The sequence below is a fragment of the Ovis aries genome, chromosome 2 (assembly GCF_016772045.2).
Source record: "Ovis aries strain OAR_USU_Benz2616 breed Rambouillet chromosome 2, ARS-UI_Ramb_v3.0, whole genome shotgun sequence".
NCBI lineage: Eukaryota > Metazoa > Chordata > Mammalia > Artiodactyla > Bovidae > Ovis > Ovis aries.
In genome coordinates, this window is record NC_056055.1 from 109,120,008 (window position 1) to 109,141,474 (window position 21,467).

General features: G+C 41.5%; 1 protein-coding gene across 1 annotated transcript in view; it reads right to left on the bottom strand.

Moving 5' to 3' along the window:
- LOC132659304 (polypeptide N-acetylgalactosaminyltransferase-like 6) overlaps positions 1-20,693 on the bottom strand; it is a 648,338-nt gene extending 627,645 nt beyond the window's left edge. Inside the window, exon 1 of the mRNA XM_060411050.1 lies at positions 19,508-20,693. Coding sequence (XP_060267033.1) covers positions 19,508-19,645 — 138 coding nt within the window. The 5' untranslated portion in view covers positions 19,646-20,693. The remainder of the gene's footprint in view (positions 1-19,507) is intronic.
- Positions 20,694-21,467: the final 774 nt, after the last annotated feature.

Sequence of the window (21,467 nt, forward strand, 5' to 3'; positions counted from 1 at the left end):
GCTAAAGCTGAAACTCCAGTACTTTGGCCACCTCATGGGAAGAGTTGACTCATTGGAAAAGACTCTGATGCTGGGAGGGATTGGGGGCAGGAGGAGAAAGGGATGGACAGAGGATGAGATGGCTGGATGGCATCACTGACTCGATGGATGTGAATCTGAGTGAACTCCAGGAGTTGGTGATGGGCAGGGAGGCCTGGTGTGCTGTGATTCATGGGTCACAAAGAGTCAGACACCTCTGAGTGACGGAGCTGAACTGACATGAATGCTAGGGAGAAATACCAATAACCTCAGATATGCATATGACACCACTCTTATGGCAGAAAGTGAAGAGGAACTAAAAAGCCTCTTGATGAAAGTGAAAGAGGAGAGTGAAAAAGTTGGCTTAAACTTCAATATTCAGAAATTAAGATCATGGCATCTTGTCCCATCACTTCATGGGAAATAGATGGGGAAACAGTGGAAACAGTGTCAGACTTTATATTTTAGGGGATCCAAAATAAGTGCAGATGGTGATTGCATCCATGAAATTAAGATACTTACTCCTTGGAAGGACAGTTATGACCAACCTATATAGCATATTCAAAAGCAGAGACATTACTTTGCCAACAAAGGTCCATCTAGTCAATGCTATGGTTTTCCAGTGGTCATGTATGGATGTGAGAGTTGGACTGTGAAGAAAGCTGAGCACTGAATAATTGATGCTTTTGAACTGTGGTGTTGGAGAAGACTCTTGAGAGTCCCTTGGACTGCAAGGAGGTCTAACCAGTTCATCCTAAAGGAGATCAGTCCTGGGTGTTCATTGGAAGGACTGATGCTAAAGCTGAAAATCCAATACTTTGGCCACCAGATGCAAAGAGTTGACTCATTGGTAAAGAACCTGGTGCTGGTAGAGATTGGGGGCAGGAGGAGATGGGGACGACAGAGGATGAGATGGTTGGATGGCATCACCGACTCGATGGACATGAGTTTGAGTGAACTCTGGGGTTGGTGATGGACAGGGAGGCCTGGTATGCTGTGATTCATGGGGTCGCAAAGAGCTGGACACAACTGAGCGACTGGACTGAACTGAATGCTAGGACATGAAATTAAATGGTGGAAGATGATAACTCCTCACTATACTAGATTCTTGTGGTCGCCATACTATTTACCAAAAACTAAGTGGTTTAAAGCAAGAAAAATGTATTCTTTCACAGTTCTGGAGGCCAGAACCTAAAAATTAAGGTGGGGGCAAGGAGCACCATGTCTGGGGCTCTTGGAGAGAACCTGTCCTCATCTCTTTCAGCTTCCAGGTGTTGTCGTCATTCCTCAGCATCATGCCTCCTGGCGCCATCACTCCCTCTCTGCTTTAACCTTCTCCCTGCGTTTCCTGCCTCTGTGTATTCTTCTCTTGCTGTTGTTGTTTAGTCGCTCAGTCGTGTCTGACTCTTTGCAACCTACCAGGCTCCTCTTTCCATGGGGTTCTCCAGCCAAGAATACTGGAGTGGTTTGCCATGCCCTCCTCCAGGGCTGACCCCAGGGATATAACCCACATTTTCTGCATTGGCAGATCGATTCTTTACCAGTGAGCCACCCAGGAATTCCCAGATACATGTATGTGTGTGTGTATATGTCATATATGTCATGCATGTATGTGTATATATATATATATATATATATACACACAAAGTGACTGAATCACTTTGCTGTATACTTGAAATTAATACACCACTGTTAACCAACTATACTCCAATGTAAAATAAACATATTAAAAAGAAGCAGTTTGGATCCACTGCTCTGGCTGCCCTGAGGGTGAACCAGAGGTCCCAGCTGGAGGCAGGAGGATCCAGTGGAGGGTCTCCAACAGAAATCCAGTGAAATGTTTATGCTGGTCCAACCAGGGTAGACGCAGGGGTGCTTGAGGGCTTTGGATGAATTTAAGAGATGCATTTTAGGAAGAACTGGTAGTGCTGAGTAATTCATTGAATTGAGAATAAAGATGACAAAGGCACCAAGAATTCTGAGAGAAGTGTGCTTAAGGAAGACTGGATACCACAATCCAATCTCCAGCTCAGATCTCTATTCACAAATGTTGATCATACAGTTAAATGGGATAGTTCTATTCTTTTTCATCCTTCTAGAACTTGGCTCATTATACCCATAAATAAATAGCATTTTACCATAAAAAGATGACAAAAGTCTCAATTATAATGATTAGCCAGATGGATGATGGTGAGGTTCATTTAAGCAAAAGACCCAAGAGGAGAACAGGTGTAGGGAGTGGAATAAAAGAGGAATTCCACTTTAGACACAGCGAGTTTAAAATGTCTGCTTCTAGATTTCAGATTGGTGCATGGACAGTCCATTCCAGGGTCAATTTGCATTATACATCATTATGTGAATGTTATCACCTTAATATGATGAAGGAAATGATGAAGACTTCCCTGTTGGTCCAGTGGCTAAGAATCAGACTGCCAAGGCAGGGGACATGGGTGTGATCTCGAGTCCAGGAGGAGTCCACAAGCTGCGCAGCAGCCAAGTCCAAGTGCTACAATTACTGAGCCAGGCACTGCAGCTACTGAAGCCCATACACTCTAGATCCCGTGAGCTGCAGCAAGAGAAGCCACTGCCACGAGAAGCCTGCATGCTGCAACTAGATAGTAGCCCCTACTCATCACAACTAGAGAAAGCCCGTGCACAGCAACGAAGACCCAGCACAGCCAAAAACAAAAATAAATGTATGCATTCAATTGATAAAAAATCAATAAAGGAAATAATGAGGAACTTGATGGGATGCCTTCGCTCCCAGAGTGAGTCCCAAACAAGCAGTAATTCCAGAGACCCTGAGGAAGAGAATATTTTCAGGAAAAGGACAGAAGTAGGAGTCTGCTAAGGACAATGATGAATGTGTTTGTGTGCAGGTGGTGGTTGGGATGAGCTGCAAGGAAGAGGAGAATGAAAACGGGCATTTGCACAGTGAAACTGACATTACTCCTCAGGAAGCACTACATTCTCCTGTTCAGCATCCTTTCCTGTTCTCTAAGCTTGCTTTTTCCTGCCCCTTTTTTGCTCAAGGCCCTCACCCCATCACCTCTTATCTTCAGATGAAGATGAGTGTTTCACGTAAGAGATCATTTAGTTAAATTCTCTCAAGTAACAGGACTAGTGAGAAGTGCTTTCAGAATTAACTACCAAGAGATTTCTTGTGATGCTGGTAAAGCAGTTAATGTGCAACAGAGGATCTGGACTCAGCTGAGGTATGTAGAAGAAGCAGAAACTCAGGAATTGGAGGCATCATTTGCTTATTATTATCTAATTCAAAAGCATGGCTTTTATTTCTTTCACTGGCCTTACACCTATGAATTTAGGATATCGGAGTCAACACCAAACACTGTCCACAAAATAGAATCTATTATCTCAAGTAGTCATTTCTAGAAGGGGCTTCCTAGGTGACCTTGGTGGTAAAGAACCCACCTGCCAAGGAAGGAGACATAAGAGACATGGATTCCTTGGACAGGAAGATATCCTGGAGGAGGCATGGCAACCCACTCCAGGATTTTTGCCTGGAGAATCATGGACAGAGGAGCTTGGCGGGCTATGTTCCATAGAGTTACAAAGAGTCAGACATGGCTGAAGCAACTTAGCACACATACATGTATTTCTAGAAATTCACAAGCAAAGTCGAGAAGATTTTGTGATGGATATTATTGATCCAGGGATATGTCCTTTGCTTTACTTTAGTTAAAGCACAACTAATATGAAGGATGGGTCGAAGAGGAAAAGGCTGAAAGCAAATGAAAGAGAAGAAAAAAAAATCATAATATATGAAATTTCCAGAAGAAATAAAAGTTGTGAGGCACAATCTGGATAGAATTTTCACATGTATCCTCAAGTTGGGATGTCGTTGCTTGGTGACAGGAGACATGAAAGGAACTGGGAAATAATGCAGGTACTTTATCTGATTTTATGGCATGAAATCTTGGCTCTCTCAATGTGAACATTGCATGCTTTCAGTGAAGAATGGGACGAGGTTGTCTGCTGGGCATAAGAAAAGTGGAGCTTGGGGGTTTGAGAGGGAAGAGAAGGTTGGAAAAGGCAATTCTGGAACATAGGGAAGAAAGCTAAACAGGGTGGCAGAGAGCAGTTCTTTCCTGGTAGTTTTGGCTTCATTTTGCCAGTCTGTACTTGTCTTACAAAAGATCATCCCTTGGGGAGATACAACTAAGCAATATTTACTTTCTGATTATATAGTTTGGAAGGAGGCGGCAGCCCTCAGAATTGCAAACAAAACAACAGCAACAAAGAAAGATCAAACAGCAGAAGCCTTGAGCTAAAAGAGTACTTCTCACATCTCACACCTTTCAAAAACTGGAAATGCACGTAGGCTCAAGAGAACCTCTTTTTAAGATGGAAAAGACTCAAGTTCTTTTAAGCGTTTCAAGGCTTCCATTCATTCACAGGATGAATAATTGATCGAGCCAATGCCTACATGAATTTTTTAAGAAAGTTTTCATGAGGAAAAGAGGAAGACAGGAGGCTCTGAGAAGGAAAAAGGTGAGGGGGGGTGAGTAAGGGGAGAGAATAGCTTGTATTTCTACCATTTCTTGAATAAGAGCACTTGCCGTCCCTGGTGTTTATCTTTCCCTCCATATTTCACATATTAGAACTCAAGATATTCACCTAGAAGCGGTGAGTATCTTGCAGAACCTGAAATTTCCTTCAGCTCATGGAAGAAAATTTGAAAGTTTCTAAGGAACTGAAGAGAGGACACAGTTCCAATATACACAGTTATTAATCTGACACAAAGGGCTTCCCAGGTGGCTCAGTGGTTGAAGAATCCACCTGCGAATGCAGGAGATCGGGTTGGATCCCTGGATTGGGAAGATCCCTTGGAGAAGGAAATGGCAACCCACTCCAGCATTGTTGCCTGGAGAATTCCTTGGACAGAGGAGCCTGGTGGGCTACAGTCCATGTGATCACAACGAGTTGGAGACAACTAAGTCTATATACAAACACACTGTTAAACTGTCTAAAAAATGATAGAATTCACTCAGCTGGGGACTGGGAGCATTTTCATTCCCCTACACCTCCTGGTTTTACACCGTTGTCAATTCCTTTGTTTCCAGGCGGCTCCTTTCTTGAAGCCGGAAGATGGACTGAGGGGGCATTTTACTCCTCAGGTAACTCCTCTGTTCTTGTCTGCAGCAGCCTCACTCATGGTGTTTCTGATTCAACATTACTGTCAGAAGCAACCAGAACGTGCTTGCATGCGTGCTCAGTCACATCTGACTCTTTGCGACCCCATGGGCTGTGGTCTGCCAGGCCTCTCTGTGCAGGGCTTTTCTAGGCAAGAATACTGGAGCGGGTTGCCATTTCCTTTTTCAGGGGATCTTCCTGATCCAGGGATCAAACCCACATTTCCTGCATTGTAGGCAAATTCTTTATCATATGAGCCACCTTAAATTTCAACTACATAAAATTATAAAACATTTACCCCCAGAGACCCTTTTAGATAATCCCCTTTTGGAAGCTTAGACTGACTTAATTATACAGTTTATAAAATATTTTCTATCCCTTGAGGGCAGAGTACACACTGAGAAATCAACACCACATGAAGAGAAAGGCATGGAAAACATGGAAGCAAGGTCATCACAAGAGTGCTGGTGCTGGTGAATGTGCTGGGAAAACTAATGTCCCTGTTGAAACCTAGTTTTCTCCTGACACATGGGGCTGTTTAAGGCTTTGGTTTAAGTTATGAAAACTCTTAAAGTAACAACTGTATTGTTTCTGTATGGGCTACAAAGGGTAAAAAAGCAAAAGAAGTTAAAGGTGCTTCAAATATTTCTTTGAATACAAAAGTATTTATGTCCTTATGATGGGTATATGAAAGAGATGGTCTAGGGATATGCATTCTCTTTTATCTGACCTCGATTCTATAGCATCTAACAGGTAATAATAGTTAACCCTTTAGAACAGCTTGCTAGTTCGAAAAGATAAATGCACCCCAATGTACATAGCAGCATCACGTACAATAGCCAAGATATGAACGCATCCTAAATGTCCATAGACAGATGAATGGATAAAGAAGAAGTGGTACATATATACAATGGAATAATACACAGCCATCAAAAGAAAGAAATAATGTCATCTGCAGCAACACAGATGGACCTAGAGGACATTACGCTAAAGTGAATCAGATAAAGAAAGACAATACTGTATTATATTACTTATATGCAGAATCGACAAAATACAGCAAACTATGATTATAACAAAAGCAGACTCACAGATACAGAGAACAAGCCAGCAGTGCCCACTGGGGAGAGGGAAGCTGGGTGGGGCAATACAAGGGTAGACGGACAAGGGGGACACACTACCAGGTATAAAAAGCTACACGGATGTACTACACAAGGTGGGGAAAACAACCAACATTTTACACTAACTAAATTTTATAAACTGTGAAACAGTATACTATACATCTGCAACTTATATTATAGTGTGGTGTTGTTGTTGCTTAGTTGCTAAGTCTTGTTCAACCCTTTCATGACCTCATGGACCCTGCCAGGCTCCTCTGTCCATGGAATTCTCCAGGCAAGGATACTAGAGTTGGTTGCCATTTCCTTCTCCAGGGGATCTTCCTGACCCAGGGAGTGAACCCACATCTCCTGCTTTGGCAGATGGGTTGTTTACCACTGTGCCACCTGAGAAGCCCATATAACAGTGTACAACTTCAATTAAAAAAGCAAAATAAATAAAACTAATAAAATAGCTTGCTATGTATAATCCAGGTCTCCAAGCATTTTATGCACCTTAACTTATTTAACCTTCACATTAACTCAACCAAGTAAGTAGTATTTTTATATCCATTTGGAAAAGGAATTGTAAGACTCAGAGAAGAGAAATACTAATCCTAAATTCCTCAAGGTCAAACAAAGAGCAAGTACCAGAACTGAAACTAAAACTAGGCAGATCCTGGCTCTAGGATCTATACCCTTAACTACTATACACATTTCCTCTCACAGTTGTGTTAGTACATAATTTTTTGTGTTGCTATGGTCCAGGCTATTCAAAACGTAGTTGCATTATATGGGAAGTTATACATAGCCCAACAGTGTGCATTGGTAGAATAAACATTGTATGATCTCAATAAATTTTAAAGAAATTGCCTTGCATTTATACTGCAGGATAGCAATTTTACATAGGGCATGATTGCTGTGAATATTTAAGAAGAGCTTAATATGGTATGTTACACATAGTAAGAGCTCAATGTTACCTTAACCTGATTATTAATGTATATCTTTTATTATTTTTATTATTGCTTTTCTCATAATCAATTTATTACTTTTAATATTCTTATATTATTTTGAAATTCTTGTCAGCTGAAGACTTTTAGGTCCTTACCCTTGAAATATCCTCCACCCAAGATCTACCACCCAACTTAGGATACTTAAGGCCTAGCTTTTTTCCTATGCTCTGTGTATCTGGTCATTATCTACATTTATTTTAATAGGTACATTGTCTTATTGGTCAAGTAGCTGCATGGTTTTTTTTTTTTTTTGCATCTTCATTCAATATTCAGTTTTCAATCATTATTACTGAATTATACATATATAATACATGTACATATGTACATACATATATAATGTATATGTATACATATATGAGTGAGCGACTGAAAGTCACTTAGTCATGTCTGGCTCTTTGCAACCCCATGGACTATACATATATATATATCCAGCCAAGCTCCTCTGTCCATGGGATTCTCTAGGTAAGAATACTGCAATGGGTTGCCATTTCCTTCTCTAAGAGATCTTCCTGACCCAGGGATCACACCCAGGTCTCTTTGTCTCCTGTAAGGTGGATTCTTTACCATTAGTGTCACCTGGGAAGCCCATGTTATACACATATAACTTCCCATTTTACAGAATACCTTACAAATGTTTAATTACCTCTCCAAATTAGTAAGAAAACTGCATAGGAAAATTCATAGGCCTCCTGCCAAGAGTTTCTCAAGCTAGTAAAAGCACAGGCTCTAAATTTACCATTAAGCTCAAACAATCTTTTCTGTATCTCTCCTCCTTTTGATCATTGCCATCACCTTCATCCTCCCCAGGCACCAGTTCCTCACTCTCCCTGCACCAGCCTTCTTTTAGCTTCCACCGTCTCCTGCCAACCAGGACTTCACATTCAACCCTTCATGTCAATGCCAGTCCCACCAATAACTCTCACCTGTTCATCTTTCCATTTAATCTTTTACGATATTTTTTGCTCCTCTACAACTTTGTGTTACTCCAGCCTGAATAGTACAAATAACTACCAAGCCCAATGACCTTTTCAAAGTCTTCACTTGCCTTAAACTATAACACAGCTCATCACTGTCTCTTTTTATGGACCCAGAGGGCACAGTCTCAAATTTTGTCTTTGAACCTTACTTAACTGTAAAGTTGGTTCTACAGAAGTACCTGTCTCAGTGAAATGCTGGAGGGTGAAACCAGTACAGAAAATACTTAGGGCCAACCATACATATGAAACAAGAATGTATTTTCCTTAAAATATGTTTCCCTTCTACTAAGCTCAAAATAACTAGAGTATCTGTATTTTAAAAAAGAATTTAATCTATCTGTATATGATAAGCATTATACACACTTTTTCTTAGCTAATAGGTGATAAGCTTACTGAAAACAGATTTCTCTCTTCATCACTTATTTGCCTCAGGGTCTCCAATAAACATCTATTTTTATCAATAATGTGTAGGTAAATCAGTAAAATGTAGGTAAAAAGGTAAAATGCTTGCTCTTTGGAAGAAAAGCTGTGACCAAACTAGACAGCATATTAAAAAGCAGAGAAATTACTTTGCAAACAAAGATCTGTCTAGTCAAACCTATGGTTTTTCCAGTAGTCATGTATGGATGTGAGAGTTGGACCCCAAAGAAAGCTACGCACTGAAGAATTGATGTTTCTGAACTGTGGTGTTGTAGAAGACTCTTGAGAGTCCCTGGGACTGCAAGGAGATCAAACCAGTAAATCCTAAAGGAAATCAGTCCTGAATGTTCATTGGAAGGATGGATGCTGAAGCTGAAACTCCAATAATTTAGTCACCTGATGTGAAGAACTGACTCCTTGGAAAAACTCTGATGCTGGGAAAGATTGAAGGCAGGAGGAGAAGGGGATGACAGAGAATGAGATGGTTGGATCACATCACAGATTCAATGGACATGAGTTTGAGCAAGCTCTGGGAGTTGGTGATGGACAGGGAAGCCTGGCATACTGTAGTCCATGGGGTTGCAAAGAGTCGGACATGACTGAGTGACTGAACTGAACTGAAATCAGTAGTGATATACTTTAAATGTTTTATTATATGTTTATTGGTAGCTCAGATGGTAAAGAGTCTGCCTGTCACGTGGAAGATCTGGATTCGATCCCTGGGTCAGGAAGATCCCCTAGAGAAAGGAATGACAGCCCATTCTCTCAGTATTCTTGCCTGGAGAATTCCATGGACAGAGGAGCCTGGCAAACTACAGCCCATGGTGTCACAAAAGAAGCTTACACGACTGAGTGTCTAGCATTTTCACTTTCACTCACATGTTAATTCAGTTCAGTTCAGTTGTGTCCAACTCCTTTCTTCCCCATGAATCACAGCACGCCAGGCCTCCCTGTCCATCACCAACTCCCAGAGTTCACTCAAACTCGTGTCTATCGAGTTGGTGATGCCATCCAACCATCTCATCCTCTGTTGTCCCCTTCTCCTCCTGCCCCAAATCCCTCCCAGCATAAGAGTCTTTTCCAATGAGTCAACTCTCCGCATGAGGTGGCCAAAGTACTGGAGTTTCAAATTTAGCATCAATCCTTCCAATGAACACCCAGGACTGATCTCCTTTAGGATGGTCTCGTTGGATCTCCTGCCAGTCCAAGGGACTCTCAAGAGTCTTCTCCCACACCATAGTTCAAAAGCATCAATTCTTCAGCGCTCAGCTTTCTTTATAGTCCAACTCTCACATCTATACATGACCACTGGAAAAACCATCACCTTGACTAGACAGACCTTTGTTGGCAAAGTAATGTCTCTGCTTTTGAATATGCTATCTAGGTTGGTCATAACTTTTCCTTCCAAGAAGTAATTGTCTTTTAATTTCATGGCTGCAGTCACCATTTGCAGTGATTTTGGAGCCCAGAAAAATAAAGTCTGACACTGCTTCCACTGTTTCCCCATCTGTTTCCCATGAAATGATGGGACCAGATGCCATGATCTTAGTTTTCTGAATGTTGAGCTTTAAACCAACTTTTCTACTCTCCTCTTTCATTTTCATCAAGGGGCTCTTTAGCTCCTCTTCAGTTTCTGCCATAAGGGTGATGTCATCTGCATATCTGAGGTTTTTGATATTTCTCCTCGCAATCTTGATTCCAGATTGTGCTTCTTCCAGCCCAGGGTTTCTCATGATGTACTCTGCCTATAAGTTAAATAAGCAGGGTGACAATATACAGCCTTGATGTACTCCTTTTCCTATTTGGAACCAGTCTGTTATCCCATGTCCAGTTCTAACTGTTGCTTCCTGACCTGCATATAGGTTTCTCAGGAGGCAGGTCGGGTGGTCTGGTATTCCCATCTCTTTCAGAATTTTCCCCAGTTTCTTGTGATCCACACAGTCAAAGGTTTTGGCATAGTCAATATAGCAGAAATAGATGCTTTTCTGGAACTCTCTTGCTTTTTTGGTGATCCAGCAGATGTTGGCAATTTGATCTCTGGTTCCTCTGCCTTTTCTAAAATCAGCTTGAACATCTGGAAGTTCATGGTTCACTTATTGCTGAAGCCTGCCTTCGAGAATTTTGAGCATTACTTTACTAGCATGTGAGAGGAGTGCAACTGTGCGGTAGTTTGAGCATTCTTTGGCATTGCCTTTCTTTGGGATTGGAATGAAAACTGACCTTTTCCAGTTCTGTGGCCACTGCTGCGTTTTCCAAATTTGCTGGCATATTGAGTGCAGCATTTCCACAGCATCATCTTTCAGGATTTGAAATAACTTATCTAGAATTCCATCACCTCCACTAGCTTTGTTTGTAGTGATACTTTCTAAGGCCCACTTGACTTCACATTCCAGGATGTCTGGCTCTAGGTGAGTGATCACACCGTCGTGATTATCTGGGTCATGAAGATCTTTTTTGTACAGCTCTTCTGTGTATTCTTGCCACCTCTTCTTAATACATGTTTATTAGATGTACACAACAGTATGTTTACTTACTACCTTCAATGAATATTATAAAAACTGAGAAAAAGGAAGCAATATTATTTGCTACGCTTCCCCAAATTGAGTGTTTACTTTGTAACAAACAGTCTACATATATTAATCCAATTTGATCCCCCTGCTACCCCTTTAAGAGTTACTACCTGAGCCAACATATGAAGAACTATGGTTCAAAGATGTAAAATGTCTTGCCCAAGAGGATATATTTTGAAAGTGGTGAAAACAGCATATAAACCTGAAGTAATTGATTATTCCTCAACCTAACACCAACCCTATCTAATTTTCATAACATGACGAGGCTCAATATTCACCCCCTGGAGCAATGAAGGACTTACCCAAGAGTTCAGATCATTCTGTTCCTTTTCTGTTTTGAAAGCACAGTACACACACACACACACACACACACACACACACACGCACACACGGAAAATGCTTCACTATGCACTGCTTGTTTGTTTCATGAATACATATTGTATCTCTCCAATTCACTACTGTGAAAATTAAGAATGGGCGCAACGCAATATGCTTTTTTCTATATTCCTCTAACTCTACTGAAGGAAACAGTAACTTTATAAAGTATTTCTGTAGCTAACTGAAATAGTTAAGAATCGTTTCCACTCTGCTGCTTATCTTTCGGTCTTCAGAATAACTATTGTGTCTCAAGACCAAGACTTAACAAAAGCAGTTCTGAGACTCTGACTTGTAATTAATGTAGAAAAAAATGCTTACATGTGAAAGTGAAAGTGTTACTCGCTCAATCTTGTTTGACACTTTGTGAACCTATGGACTGTAGCCCACCAGGCTCCTCTGTCCATGGGATTTTCCAGGCAAGAGTACTGTAGTGGGGTGCCATTGCCTTCTCTGATAGCAAATGATAGTGGTCACTATAAAGAAACGTTGCTCTGGTTTTTTTTTTCCCTTTTATTGAAAACTTCATTTTTAGAATAATGTTCAATGCAACATACCAAAAAATTAGTCAGTTTTTTTTTGCAATAAACAATTGCATGTAGAATAAAATTAACAATTTGTCCTTAAATACTAGACCATAAAATTATTGGAAAAAAAATTTCTATTATTTTCTAGATCCTGTTTATGTGTTTCTTCAAAAGATCTCCCTGCCAGATTTAACACTCCATGGCAAGTCGTGTACCATAGTCATTGCTCTGTTGTGCTGTCTTGACATTGCCTTGCAAAGAGAAATCATCTGTAAATATTTATCAAGCAAACATTAGTTATCTTGTTAAAGGCAATGATTGCTTACAAATGCTCATACTATGTATAACAATAATCTATATTCATTAACCCTTATTACATGCTGTTCAGGATACTAAGCATTTAATCCTCACCAAAAATTAAATGCAAGAAATATATCATTGTTTCCACCTGACTTAGAGAAAACTGACATGAGGAAGACCCATGACTTGTTAAATGTCCTAAAGTGCTACGTGCTGTAACTAGCACTGATTACCAAAAGATAACAAGACAATATGGAAATTCTGATATTTCTCCATAAATTAAGGTCAAATGGATTCTCTTACTGGAAAGATCAATCACAGTTAAGGAAAAAGAAAAAGTCACTCAAAGTTGGGTGGCAGCCCTGACAATTTGGTCATTTTACTGTATTAAAAAAGATCAAAATGATCAATAATAAAATCTCCTGACTTTGGCTTTCTAGACTTCAATGGAATGAAGTAATATTCCATGAGGATTTCAGAACTTGAACTGAATTTGAAATGAATCTCCTCTACCCTCACTGAGATACACCATTCCCTACATCATAGAGATGATAGCCACCACTATGGCCTCTGACAAGCACAACTTCCTTGCTAACATCAATGGATAATGATAAATTGCACTATTTATGATCTGCACGACTTTCACATTGCTTTGCATGGTGAGCGTGCTCAGTCATGTCCAACACTTAGCAATCCCATGGATTGTAGCCCACCACACTCCTCTATCCATTGGATTCTCTAGGCAAGAACACTGGAGTGGCTTGCCATGCCCCCTTCTCCAGGGGATCTTCCAAACCCAGGGCTCAAACCTACATCTCCTATATCTTCCGCATTCAAAGGCGGATTCTTACTACTGAGCCACCTTAGTACTTCTAGAGACAGAAGCACTTGTCCTTCTCTCCATACTTTCCTAGAATTAAATTAATAACATTTAAATAAACTCAGCTGATGAACTTTTTTTGTTTTAGATTCAAAGCAATGGAAAAAGCAAGAAGTTATAAAAGTAAAAAACTGTAGAAAATGAAACAGTTGGATGGATTTATTTTTTCTTCACAAGTGAGACCATGTGTGTGAATTCATGTACGTGTGTATGTGTGTTGCTAAATAAGTATGTGAAATGAATACATTTAATTGGAGAATACTGCCAATTCAGTCCACATTTTTTCCCACTAGACTGGAAGTAGAAAAGTAGAGGAAAACACTGATGGGATTTACCTTAAACCCTAAAAATACCCTTCGCTGTTCACCCTCTTTCGAGCCACCATGTTAGAGTTTGGTAGTAACAGACATCAGCATTATCAGGGGATGCTGAGGGTCATTGCGGCTTGACATTTCTGGGGGCCCGTCCTTTCCTTTCAACTTTAAATAAAACCCAGTATAGATATTTTTGTGCTTGGATAAATACCTACTCTCAGCAGCATGAATGTTTCTTATTTGTTCTTTTCGGCTGCCTATTCGAGCTTCCGGCTTCCCGGGTGGCTCAATGGTAAAGAAGTGGCCTGACAATGCAGGAGACGCAGGTTCAATCCTAGGATGGCAAAGATCCCCTAGAGAAGGGAATGGCAGCCCACTCCAGTAGAATTTCATGGACAGTGGAACCTGGAAGGCTGCAGTCCAGGGGGTCACACAGAGTCAGACACGATTTAGCGATTAAACAACAATGACCACAGTTCAGGCATCCCCACTATATTTTGAACAACTAGCTCTGTGGGGTCACAGACTGCCATCCTAAGAGAGCAAGTACCTAGTTTATGAGAGTTTGGCTTCACTTTTCGGATGATCTCTAGAACCTTCTATTTGTTTGCACATCTGCACTGTTGACTCTGTAATAGCACTCCAGTAAACACATATGCAAACATGAAAGAGAAGAATAGCATACTCACGTCCGATGGTTTTAAGAGCCAAAAGCTCTGCCTCGTCCTTCCAAGCATGCCAAGCAAATGTGAAGGAGAGGCTGGACCAAACACATGCTGACTTGGGGTGACAGGACGCTCATACCATCTTCCCTTATTGTTAAGTCTGATCTCCCTCTTTCAGGTCGTCCTGCAGGTACCCGCGCTGGCTATCATTTGTATAAAGTGTTCCAAGGAGAGACGTGGTTACAAACTTCTCTGCAAGTTGTCATGGAGACTCCTGACAAAACTTCCACACACAAATTCCAATTATCTTCTCGAAAACACTAAAACATCAAACTTGCTCACCCTTCTCCCTCTGTATTTCACCCTTGATTTGGTTTCTTATATAGAAAAAAAAATGTATAGGAGGCTAATTGATACAGCACAGCTTGTTCAAAATAAACACACATAGAGAGAGAAGAAGAAGAAGAAAAAAAAACTCTCTCTCTCTCTCTCTCTTTTTTTTTAAATCAGATTGTGGACAGGAGATTCTGTTCAACATTGTTGCCTAGGGGGCAAGCTGGTAAACTAATCATCTCCAGATCCAATAGGTCACAGTCAATAATTAAAGCACTTGTTACAGGACTCTGTGAGGTGCAATACTGGAGCAAGTCAGGATGGGTATTTCCATAAATTCAAGAAAAGGTCCTTCTGCATGCTAATTTAAAATCTACTTCTTAGCTAATTCAGAACATTATGGCTCAAACAAATATATCACTTCACACCTAGTGTGCTGATAATATACTGAGGGCAGGAGGAGTGAAAATTTTACTTTCTTATTTCTTTACTTTTCTTTTCTTTTTAGCTTTTCCAATATCTAAGATGTTTGCTGGAGAAGAAACATAGACATTCTTCCAGCTTTATGGTCACGGTGACAAAGGAAAGCATGAGTATGTCTGCATGCACTCAGTTCCAGATATCTAATATCTTCAAATCACGAGATAAGTTTAAAATACCACAGAAAAAAGTCCTTGCCAAAAAGATGAATCCCCCTATCCCAACAAGGGTGGTGCTGATTAATATTAGTAAAGTTGGACAAAGATGCTGAGAAATTTCAGGAAAGATTTATATGTATATATTAAGTCTCACATCTGTGGAGTACAATTTACTTGTGGAGTTGATTAAAACCAAAATGTTACCTCACAATAGTTTCAACAGCCAAGATGTGATCTTATGACTTTATGTACCTTGTTACAGCAAAAGTTTGATTAGCCCTGTTTTATATATAGAAATTCTGAAGTACTAAGAAAGAAGAAGGTTCTACAAATTAAGTGACCTAAGTGTTCAATGTTGTTTGTGGTTTACTTCATGGGAAAAAATCCAGGCCAAACGTATGCTTCTAAAATCATTCTGAACAATTCTGAAAATATGTGATTTAAAGTTCTGAGATTTTGATCTTTGTTTTAATCATTATTTCAAAAATTGCAAACCCTTCATATTCTGAATATTCTTAAATTATTTTTCACTCATACTGAGTATTGAGTTGCATCTCAACTTAGTTGTTGAACTACTTTATAGCTGCTTTAAAAATATTAATCTCTTTAATGTATTTAAGGAAAGAAAATATTTGGGGGCCCTTTTTATTGATACTTGCATAAATAATTTAAAAAGAAGGTATGATAATGCTAGATGCAGTAGTTTTGCTCTAAAATATTGCTTTGCTCTAATTAACATCCTAAGGAATGGCTTAATTAAGATCTAAATATATAACCTTAATTCAAATGCAACTGAAACCAGAGAAGAGTAGCAATACAAAATCAAAAAGAAATAAATTAAGAATTACTGTACAATAACCATAGAGTAATCACTTCAGCTGAATATAAAATTCATTACCAACAAACTATTTTAAATGTATATATTTCTAAACCATGTATAAATCATCCTAGTAAAAATTAAAAAGCAACAAATAGAACTCAACTAAAAATAACATAATTATCATTGATAATTTAACAACATAAGTAGGAAGTATAAAATATTTTATAAAATCATGATTTTTATACAATTTTCATAAAATTTTAAAATTCTTAAAAGATTAATGTTTATTTCTGTAACTTGGTTCCATTTTGCAGAGCCCAAACAATAAAATTAGCCCTTTAAGTCTTCCGTTATTATAACTACTTTTTTGGTCCTCATTAGTTAAATGGGTGGTAAACCTTTTAGATGAACAATTTAGGATTTTTTATTTCATGTATTTTCTGCATCATAGATGGGACAAATATTTAAATATTATAAGAATTATTTAAAATATTACTTTAAATCAGAAAGTACTGTAAATACAAATATTAAGTTGTAACAGTATGGAAGACTCGAGAAAATATGTGTAAAATACTAAGCATCATGACAATGCACAGTTTCTATCAATGCTTTCTCATTTACCTCCCTTTAGTTTATCTCAGAACATATCAATGCCATTCATACTGAGTGGTAGACAGACAAACCATTGGTGATGTGCTCTGATAAAATACAAGTGAAGAGGATCATCTTCACTTTAAAAGTATCATCCATTCCATGATTTTGTATTTCTAGAAATTATTTTCCTGCAAGCCACTATAAATGAAACTGTTTAAAACGTGAAGGTTTCCCACTGCTGGACTGCCCTTTTCCACAGAATGGCTGCAAAATGAGACTCTCCTTCCAGCCTGTGACTTGTTCTCAATCCCTTCAGTGCTGACCAGGGCCAATAAGCTGCACATTATCCTCACCTGGAGCATTTCACAACTAAGTGATAACTAAAGTAACAGATGGGTCTTGAAGAATAGTTAGTGATTGACCATTAAAATACCTTTGTAAAGGAAATTACTAAATTACTAAATTTAAATAGCACAAGTCAAGTTATATACTTTAACTGAAAACTTACGTATTTAGTTGACTTACTTTGAAATGTGGATACCTTAGTCAAATATTATATCACAATATTAAACATGCTTAATTCATCATTACAAGTCAATTTTTATTTGGTCAAGTATATATATTACATAATATGCATATAGATACATTTTTACATATGGCTTATCTCTTACTTATCAATGCTTGTATAATGATGTCAATATACCCTAATTTTCTTTACATTTAGGTTTAATGATAGAATAAAACCAATGAATGCTTATCTTTTACTGCTTTACAATGAATTCTCTCTTTCAGTAAATGATAGTTTCTACATTTCAACTTAATTTTGTATCTGTAAGAAAGCATCAGTTTTGAAATCATTATTTTTTTTAGGTTAAAACATACTGAAGTATGCAACTGGCATTCATTTCATGGCACGAACTGCCTTTTGTTTATTCTTGGTTTTAAAACTGCTAAGACTCTCCAGCTGGAATGCCACAGGATCCCCTCCAATCTTGGTTATTTATTCCACACAGTATAAAACTTTGAGAAACAGCCCCTTCTCTCGCTGCTCCATGCCTTTCATATCCACTAATTTTTTACCTGATATTAAACATCATTTGCACCACCAAAGAAACAGGAACAATAAAACCGTTATAGAGATTATAATAACAAGCAAAGAGAGTTGGTTTGCCACACTTTATTTTTTTTTATGCCATTGAACAAACAGATTTCTCATTAAGGGTCAAAATCAATGGAGCTGGTGGGAAAGTTGTAAATACTTCATTAATAAGATTAATTAGAGCTTTATGTTAGCTATTCCAGCCAATAATTCAGATGGCTATTGTTAACTGAATGCAAGGAAAAATCATTTTGTTGTCATTTTGTCAATATTGGAATGGAAATTTTAATAAAAGTAGCTAATTTTAATAATTAACTACTAATATTAATAACATTCAGCTTCTCTTAAGGGTTGGAGAAATAAAGATCTATATAGGAAAAAAAAGTTTCACATTCAAAGTATCAACCTTTTTTTATTGGAATGACAAAACAGAATATACTTCAAATCAAAGTCATTCACCTATTATAAAGGCTGACAGTGATCAATAACGGAATGAAAATATGTCAGCATTTTCCCTCAAAATTCCAATCCACCAAAATTCATAAACAACTAGTAATCCTTAACATTTAAGAGACTGGTAACGCTTTACTTGTCATAATGGAAAAGCAGATTACTTCCATATACTTTACAACTAACCACCCACTGTGTAAAAAGAAATTCCACTTCGTTAAATATAAGAGCAGATATTTTAATTGTCAGTAATAAATACTGTCATCCACAAATAGGCAATTTAAGCACCTTCTGTTTGTAGAAGGTACATAGTGTACATGGGTGATGACCCATGAAATTAAGATTATTCCCACTCCAAGGTAATGCGCAGGACTAACTGAAGAAGTGTTATATCCATATCATGAAAAAGGCTGCATTCTATTGTTAAAAGTTTAATGGCAGAAGCTAGTTTATTAGTAAGCAAAGAATTTAACTATACTGAATTTCACCAATGTTCTGGAGAGGATATTTTGCTTTACTGTTAAGAAAGTTATTTTGATCCATAAGATATGATCCATGCACCCACTAGCAGACTGCATATTAAGTAAAACATAAATGTGGGGTGTGTGTGTGTGTGTGTGTGTGTGTGTGTGTATACGTAAAACTCCACTATATGGTGTTTCTGACATGAAGGAGAGCTTTTAGCAACAAACTGTTACCACAGACTGTGAAACCGAACGACCTCCTTAGTAACTGCCTGAAGACCCCACACAGCACCTTAGCAACAGGGCAGGAGACACAGAGACTTTACCTTTCTGCATGGCAAAAAAAAAAAAAAAAGCTGTTGCTAAGCAAAAATATAGAACACTGTAACTTGGTGTTTGAGAACCACTTCACAAGTTTCACGATTTAATCAGCCCAGTTGACTTTAATATAGACACACAAACTCCAGGAGAAGCCAACACAAACCTCTGAGACTAAGCCTGTACTATCTATACATCTCCTTTCACGAATAAGCAGTTACCCCTTCCTGTAACCTCTAGATCAATGGAGAGGAGCTGTTTCTTCCTTTTGACCTCTCATCCTGCTTTTTCACTTTATTTTGCCTTCCACCCATGTCATTGGTCGCTCTCTCAAAAAGACTACTTATTAAACCCCAAAGTCTCTAGAGGATTGTAATCTCAGCTCTGCAAAGACCTGGGAGCTGATGGAAACTCGGCACACCTGCTTAGGGTGGCCGGCTCCAGACTCCTGCCCCTCTGGGATCCTTCTCTGCGCAGCACTTACCTGCGGCTCCGCGGGCTCTGGGGATTTCACCAGGTGCTTCTCCTTGTATAGAGACCAGAGACCGATATTGGGCAGGAAAATTAAAGCCACCATGAATAACAAAGTCATCTGCAGAAATCTCTTCTGTTTCCTCTTCATCGCAAATGGTAACAGAAGAAAAGTTACAGGAGATGGTTCCCTGCCCGACTCTCGTTTGAATCCAAAGCACCAGAAACTGAGGAGAAGCTAAAAACTTTTTGCTGCGTGCTCAGCACCAAGGTGCACGATTGAAGGGGAGTTAGGCATCGGCAGAAGCAACGCAAAGTTAGTTTCCCCCCAGAAAACTATGACGAAGGCATTAGCTATTGGCTCAGAAATCAATGACTCCACTGAGGAAATCATTAAGTCTATCGACCTCCAGTAAAAAGCCACGGAGTAAATATGATCCTTCCAAAGACTAATCGTAAGTTATGAAAAAGTCAATAGCATGCTGGATACTTAAGAAAACGGGAGGTTTGGAGTTTCCCCCTCTGCGTGGGAGGGCTGGGCTGCGGAGAGGGCGGGCAGGAGGTCTGCGTGGGGAGCGGCTCGGCCCTAGCAAGTGGCAGGAAGGAAAGAGCTCGCTCTCGACCCCAGCACATCACCTTTCTCGTCTTCCCAGGACGTCTCCTCCTGCGCTCGCCCTGGAAGAAGCCACCTAAACTCAAGTTCAAGTCCTTCGGTGGCCAGCGCGCCGGCGGGCTCCCGGCGGTCTGTGAGACACGGTGTCCCGGGCAGAAGTGCTATTTGGAGCGAGGTCCGAGAACTCCCGGGCGCTCACGCGCCGCGCCGCCCCTCGTCGGCCGGCAGCGGCTTGGCGACCCAGGGGCTCGGGGTCAGGAGGCTCCGGAGGTCGGCGTAGGCGCCGCGCCGTCTGTGCTCGCGCGGCGCCCGGGCTGCGGTCCTCCGCCAAGTGCGGGCCCTGCCCATCAATCGCTCCCCTTCCTCAGCAACGCTCTCACGCCCGGGCGCTCCTGTTACCATCCTCTCCCCGCGACGGAACGAGCCCAGAGGAGCATCGCCGCGCTTGGAGGGCGAAGCTCTCACGCTCCCCGCGCCGAGGAGGGAGGGTGGCGCCCGAGCCGAGCGGGGCTCTCGCGGCGCGCGCGCGGAGGGCGAGGAGGCAGAGGCGCGCGCTGCTCCCGCCGCCGGCGCCTGGAGCCCGCCTGCGCGGGGACGAGGCCGTGCCGGCCACGTGCGGCAGCCCGCGCGGGCGGGGAGGGCAGTCCCCCGCCGCCAGCTCCCATATAAGCTCGCCGTGACGCGAAAAAGCGGAGCAGGGCGACGCCGCCGCCGGACCCGGACTCCCGCTCCTCGCCTGCGAGGTCTCCTCTCTCCACCCCGGCCGTTCGCGCGCGCTCGGACCCCTCGGGAGGCCGGCGCCCCAGCTCGCCTCGCGCCAAGGGCGCCAGACCGGAGACGCGGGGCGCGGGGGGCCGGCGGGGCGCGGGGTTCCCGCGGGCTCCTCAGTGGGGCCGGCGGGCGCGGAGGCGAGCCCAGCCCGGCGATCCTGCCCCGGGGCACCCAGGCCGCCCGACCAGGTGCGCGGCGAACCCGGGGGAGGGCCGGGACCGCGACGCGAGGCCGGGCGGAGGCTGCGGCCCTCGGCCTCGGCTTCGGGAGCTACGCCGTGGAGCCCCGGCGGCTTACCTGGGTCGGCCCGCGCCTCGGCCGGGTGAGGTCGCGGTGCCGCCGCCTCCGCCGCCCCGCGTGTCCGCGCTCAGCGCTCGGGGTCGCGGCGGGGCCACCTGTCCCTTTGCCCTCGCACGCACCCCCCGTGGTCCCCAGGCCGAGTTGGGGTCGAGCCTGGTCTCGGCGGGAAGGCTTCCCCTTCTCCCTGGCGCCGGCACGCGCCACCAGCCCTGACCGCACACGCACGAACCTGTGGCCGCGTCTCCAAGGGACCTGCGTGCCTGGCACGGAGTGGGGGCCCTCCCGGGAT